Source organism: Rutidosis leptorrhynchoides, chromosome 3 (assembly GCF_046630445.1).
Source record: "Rutidosis leptorrhynchoides isolate AG116_Rl617_1_P2 chromosome 3, CSIRO_AGI_Rlap_v1, whole genome shotgun sequence".
Lineage (NCBI taxonomy): Eukaryota > Viridiplantae > Streptophyta > Magnoliopsida > Asterales > Asteraceae > Rutidosis > Rutidosis leptorrhynchoides.
The window spans coordinates 195,060,158-195,066,704 of NC_092335.1; the positions used below are offsets into that span (position 1 = coordinate 195,060,158).

Consider the following 6,547-nt stretch of genomic DNA (forward strand, 5'->3'; position numbering starts at 1 on the left):
AACTATCAAATACGCAACCATGGACACAAACACAACAAACCTTTACACCTTTAAATAACGAAGAAGTGGAAGAAATTCGTGGTGGGGAGCAAGAGCCAAATGTACGGGTCCGACCAAGTCATAAACGAAAAGGAAAAGAACAAGCAAAAGAACCACAAATCAAAAAATTGTGGACTCCGCTCGAAGAAATTTGGTTGGCTTCGTGTTGGATCGATTGCTCGGAAGATGGGGTTCACGGTAACTCGCAAAGAAACACGGCATTTTGGGCTAGAGTACGAAATAAGTTTAATAATAATGATTATGGGTATTTAAGAAATGAAGACCAATTAAGTGGGAAATGACGACATATGGATAAGGCGTGCAAAGATTTCACGGCCTTATTTAATGAAGAAGAACGTAACCCAAGGCGTAGTGGTCGCGTCGAGGAAGACGTATATAACATTGCGGTGGAAAGATATCAAACTCGGGCAGCGAAGCCGTGGACTTACAAGGATGTTTGGGAGTTTTTAAAAAGGAGGCCGAAGTGGTATACACCACCTGCAATTGGTGGTGGTGGCGTGCGAAGGAAAAAGGGACAACTTGTAATAGAAGATGATTACGAAGATGAGGTTGCTGAAAACCAAACAGTTAATCTCGGGGAAGATCGCTTAAACAACCTCCAGAAGCTTTTTGGAGACGATGCGATTCAACGTCCTATGGGAAGAGAACGATCGAAGAAGGCTGCGAGAAAATCGGTTTCGTCTGATGCGGGTACTTCATCGTGGGGTACGAGCTCTTCACGTGGTACGAATTCTTCAAGATTTGACGAGTTGACTTCTAGGTGGGAAGAGAAAAAGGATAAAGAATTGAAGAAACGAAGCAAGGGTATTGATCGTATAGTTGAGGAAGAACGAATGAGGTCGGCACTCGAGTGTGTCACAAAATTATTTAAACTTGACGTTAACGAAATCCCCGACCCGAAAGAAAGGAAAAAAACTTTGAAGTTCAAGAAAAAGATGGCCGAGCGTTACAAAGAATTCATTTCAAGCGACGAGGACGACGCCGAGTAGTTTTAATTTCTAGTAATTTAATAAAGTAATGGTGTAATGGTATTTTAGAATTTCTTAAGTATTGTTTTTTTAGGACTTTAATAAATTGTATTCGTTTAATTTTATTAATTTAAGTGTGTTTTTATTAATATAAACTATTTTATATGTTTTATTTTTATAAAAAAATGATTTTTGTAAATAAAATTAATCAAACAAAAAGAAAAACTAAATAAAAATGTGGGATCGATTTAACTCATCACACAACCATCACGCCCACCACTACAAACTCCATCACGCATTCATCCCCATCACATTTGCCAACTCAGCACTATACACCACAAAAACCTCAAAAAAAAACCCATCACCCCCTCACCACTATATAAGTTTTTAGTAGATTAATAGCTATTGACATATACAAGTACTTTAACATTAACATATATAAATGAGTCAAGAAGACAGATTTACTCAACCTGTCCATAACTATTTTTGTAACGTTGATGATATTTCCACAAACTATATTGATAAATCCACTGAATTCTTACATTTGAAGCATGTAAAGAACCAACAACAATTTGACTGCAACTGTATTATTAAGTTTCAATTAAATATTCACGAAATGAGTTTCTCGTATTATTTAAATACATGTAAGTTGAATTTAAAAGGGTATGTCATCAGCTACATACTTTTCATTATACACGAAATCCACTCGTCACTAAGAAAATTACAGACTCTTTACTAAGCTTGAGTCACTGAACACAATTTCCAAACCAAAGTAAGTATTTCAATATGTTATGTGCAAATCACTTTATCTGCAACAAATTGCTGATAGATTGGAGTTCAATAGATAAACAAAGACCATAATTCAGGAAGGAATATGATTAACTGATATTTTTGAATACATATTTTTTGGAACGACAAAAATATTTCTGTATATACACGAGTACACCTTATAAATTAACTAGCCTTTAAGAGCCCGTGCGTTGCACGGTGACTCTTAATACAACAAACTGGATACATATATTTTAAATCAATTAACGGTATATTATTGTAGATGAAATAAATATAATATGGTTAAGTTTTTATGATTTACACAAAACAAATAGATTAAGGATAGTACTCTATTTATAGGTGTGATAACTTAATGCGTAGGATAAAACTTTTTGAAAAATAAAATTCTAATAGGAGTTTGTCACACCGTTTTCATAAAATTGACTAACACCGTTAGGTGATGCTCGGTTATAAATAGTTAGTTTGTTTTATCGCTTTCTAGGTTCGAGCCTCGACGGTTTTATTCTTGTACTATTGGTTGAAGACGTTTTCCTTTAAAACATCTTCGCTATCTATACAAGTTTTTGTTTTTTCGCCCAAAAAAAATATTAGGATTTTGTCACAACAGCCACATGTTGACATGCAATAGCCTCAACATCAACATACTATATAGAGTTGTGCCAACAAATGCTTAAGAAAAAGTTTTTGAATGATAAAGTAAATATAGCCATATAACTGTAAGTATGCGATTAGTAAAATCAATACATCATTACAATATACAACAGCTTCATATATAAAGTTCTCTTGAGAAGTTACAATAACCACACAAACATGTCAAATTATTTCAAAAGTACAAACTTGACATAGCTTCACTCTTTTTTCTTATAATATTATTCAAGGACATATAAGGACTATCCATTGACAACTGTTCCATCTGCAAAAAAAAAAAAAAAAAAAAAATATTTAAAAAATGAATAATAATAAATCAATATTAAATGTGTGATAATTGATATTAAGTTATTAACAGATAATAATACCATTAGGATGAAGAACTTGGCCAGTAAAGTAGGAAGAGTCCTCAGATGCTAGGAACACATATGATGGAGCAACCTCATACGTCTGACCCGCCCGATTCATGGGCACAGTTGACCCAAACCTTCCTATATCATAGTCATTGAGTGCAGAAGCTTCCGGTGGTGTCCATATAGGTCCAAGAGCCACACCATTAACACGAATCTTCTTATCGACCAGATCCAAAGCTAAACCCCTTGTGAAAGACACTATAGCTCCCTTTGTTGAAATGTAGTCAAGCCAGCTTGGTGGGTCAGGTATGTGTGCTAAAATTGATGTTGTATTTATGATGCCGCTTCCTTCTTTCATGGACATCAAGAATGACTATCCATAACTTATTTTTACTATCAAATTTTAAATGGAAAAAGTCACTGTATTACAATTTCATCCCGCATTAATCATAAATGGCAGTTTCAAAGCTAATCCACAATATGATATCATCATTGAAGTAAGTAATCTCTTATCAATGATGAAAAGGCTATTCTTAAAACTGGGGTACTACATCAGTCACTATCACTATATCACTTTACACATCATATTGCGCATTTATTATGACAAAAACTCCAAATATACTTAGACAACAATAAGAATGACATAACAATAAATGCGTTCATCCAAGATACATGCTGTCATGTTCTAACCTTACATAAAATACATAACATCCCGTCTGGAAAAAAAAAGTAATCACCTTTCATCTCATATTTCATGTTGTGGACTTCACAAACAACCAAAAGGCATAACAAATTTGAAAAAGTAATCACCTTTAAGATATTCAGCTCATATTTCATGTTCTAATTTGAGTTGTACAGACCAACCCAAATTTAAATGCAAAATTATATAAATTTGAAATTGTCATAAATATCTAAAGTACAAGATGTCAAATTTAGGCATAACAAAATTCATTTAATTTCAGTAACAAATTAAAAAATTGGATACTTACAGGATGTCATCAAGTTAAACAACCCGTGAGTAGACCATCGAATAGAATTGGTTACCACGATCACAAGTTGAAATGATGAATAAAGTCAGCTCAACCCACCCATTTTGCCATCTGAATAAAACGGATGCATACTAAATCGTTCAGTGGAAAGTATCCATTTTGACCCATTACCCACCTATCCGGATGACCCATTTTACCACCTTTAGAAACTACAACGATATACTTGCATTGTAATATATTTATTTTATGGACGGTTTGATAAACGTTCATAACAATCACCTGATTGCATCTAACATTTTGTCGCCTTGTGACTTTCCGCCTAAGATCATCGAACGTACACATGTAACCATATATCAACAATAGCATTGTGTAGTCAAAAACTGCATAAAAACATGACGTGTTATAGAAAATGCATTGAAATAGTTCATCATTTTTCTATAAATTATTAAACATATTGATTCGTATGCCTGAGTGGCGAGTGATATAGTGTATTCGAACATTTTAACAGATGATCCTAGGGTCTAGGTATTTTATAAAAATGTAATTTCGATTATCGAATCATGAATCATACCTACTCATGGAGTATTTATTAAAGTAGCCCAATTATTAATCGATAACAAAACATTCACGTACTGCAAATACGGGTTTAAATCGAAAAAAATGTGATAATCAATTAGGACCACATCCTGCTGGAAATCAGACCACTAACATACCCAGATTGAAGCGTTTTTTTTACGACTTCAAGTGCATAAGACCCTAATTTAGCGCTTACCGAGTGAACAACGGGGAAAACCTCTACAAATACAGATACCATCACAAAACCCACAATCAACAATTACAAACGAAAAGTAATTCATAAAACATAACTGAATAAAAAAAACTAATTTAGCGCTTACCGAGTGAACAATTAAAAACCGTGCAACAACAATGAATATACATGATATGTCAACCTACATGTCAAGAAATACTTCCGAGAAATGTTGTTGTAGCTACATATTGTAAATTTGCACCATCTCGGTGTTAATGTTCTTTCATTAATTAAAAATGAAAATGTGATATTGAATAACCACAATCCGATAATCATATGTAACATAGTACATTGCTTGGGAGGGTATTTAGATCAGATGAACCTAAACAGATATTTTTCTAAACGCATCGATACACACTGAAAATTGTGTGTAATAAGAAGGTCGAACATATGTAAACTTATTACCAATATTAACATCTTAAGAATCAGCAATGCTGCAACATGTATAAATATAATTATCGAAAACATACTATCCAAAACATACATATAATGACCATTAATTCTATAGTGTGTAAATATTAACCTCTTAAGAATCAACATTTCTGAAACAGGTATAAATACAATTATCCTAAACATACTATCCTAAAGATACATATAATGAACAAACATAAAAAAAAAAAAAAAAAAAAAATTCAAATATGATGAACAAAGCTCTTTAAACCATTCATGGTCTAGAATCAACAAAGAAATAATCGGTTTAAAAATATGTCTATGTGATAAGGATACCTCTTTAACATTCATGTTATATTTTATTTCGAATAAATGGAATAATGCTTAAAAAAAATTAAAATAGTTATAAACATAAAAAAAAGATAACATGTATTTGTGATTACGTCGATTGAGATTGAGATCTAAGGAGATATCGAGATGACTTTACAAATCGATTCACAGATTTGTGCCCTAAAGTCGAATACTTCTGATCGAGATGAAGGTTCTATTGATGATTATGTAAAAAATTGGGTGAGGAGAAGAACGGTATATTGGGCGATGATTAGGGTTGTGACCATTCCACTTCAAGCTACTATCAATTTCTCAAAGATACCTCGTAAAACTTCAATAAATGGTAAAAACCAAGAACCAGATACAATCTTCAATATATAAGCAAAATACTATCGTCGTCACCGTCGTTGAAATAAAAAGAGAATATTAGGGCAAAAAAATTAATACAATCGATGATTACAAAATTTATACCATTAGGTGCGTAAAATTGTAACGGATAAATTAATGGTAGTGGCGTGGTCGATTGCGGCAGTCTTCGGCCATCTTCTCCGGCGAAAAGGGTGAGGTTTTCGGATTTTAGAAGAGAGAGAGAGGGGTGCAGTGGTGACGGTTTTAGAAGAGAGAGGGTTTTTATTTGTTCACAATTTTCTTTTTTAAAGGCGTAGTTTTTGTTAATTAGTGGTATAATTTGGTGTGTGATTGGTACACCTGTAATATTAATAGAATTAACAGAGTTAATTAGTAATTATTAGAAAATTACAAATGGACTAAATTTGTCAGACTTTCTGTCAGAGTGACATGTCAGACTAAACCTTTACGGTTTGTAATATGTAGAGACTATGTGTGCATATAAACAGGTAATGTCTAAACCAAGTCGACATGTATAGGGTGATACTTGCTGCGCAAATCACATAAGTTGAAGGTGAAGAAAATCATTCAAATATGAAACTTACCCAAATAAGGTAAGATACTAGCGGTACGAGACTAGTTTCCATACTAACTATTAGACAAAAATGATGAATAGTATCAGGGGTATTACCGTCATTTCGTTTTTTTTCTCTTTTAACTTCTACTTTGCTAAAAAATCCCCCCACACTTTGTTCAAACATTAAAACCGACCCCCCAAACAGGGGGTAAGTGGTAAAATCAACATTTTCATAAAAAATCTTAAATGATGAATAGTACCATGGGTATTTTCGTCATTTCACATTT

At 33.1% G+C, this 6,547-nt stretch overlaps 1 protein-coding gene across 1 annotated transcript; it reads right to left on the reverse strand.

The window, feature by feature from the left end:
• Nucleotides 1-2,707: 2,707 nt before the first annotated feature.
• Nucleotides 2,708-3,176, reverse strand: LOC139900731 (glucose and ribitol dehydrogenase-like). Its single transcript, XM_071883490.1, has 2 exons — nt 2,834-3,176; nt 2,708-2,730 (listed from the first exon to the last, which is right to left on the reverse strand). The coding sequence occupies exons 1-2, from the start codon at nt 3,174-3,176 to the stop codon at nt 2,708-2,710; spliced, it is 366 nt and encodes a 121-aa protein (XP_071739591.1).
• Nucleotides 3,177-6,547: the final 3,371 nt, after the last annotated feature.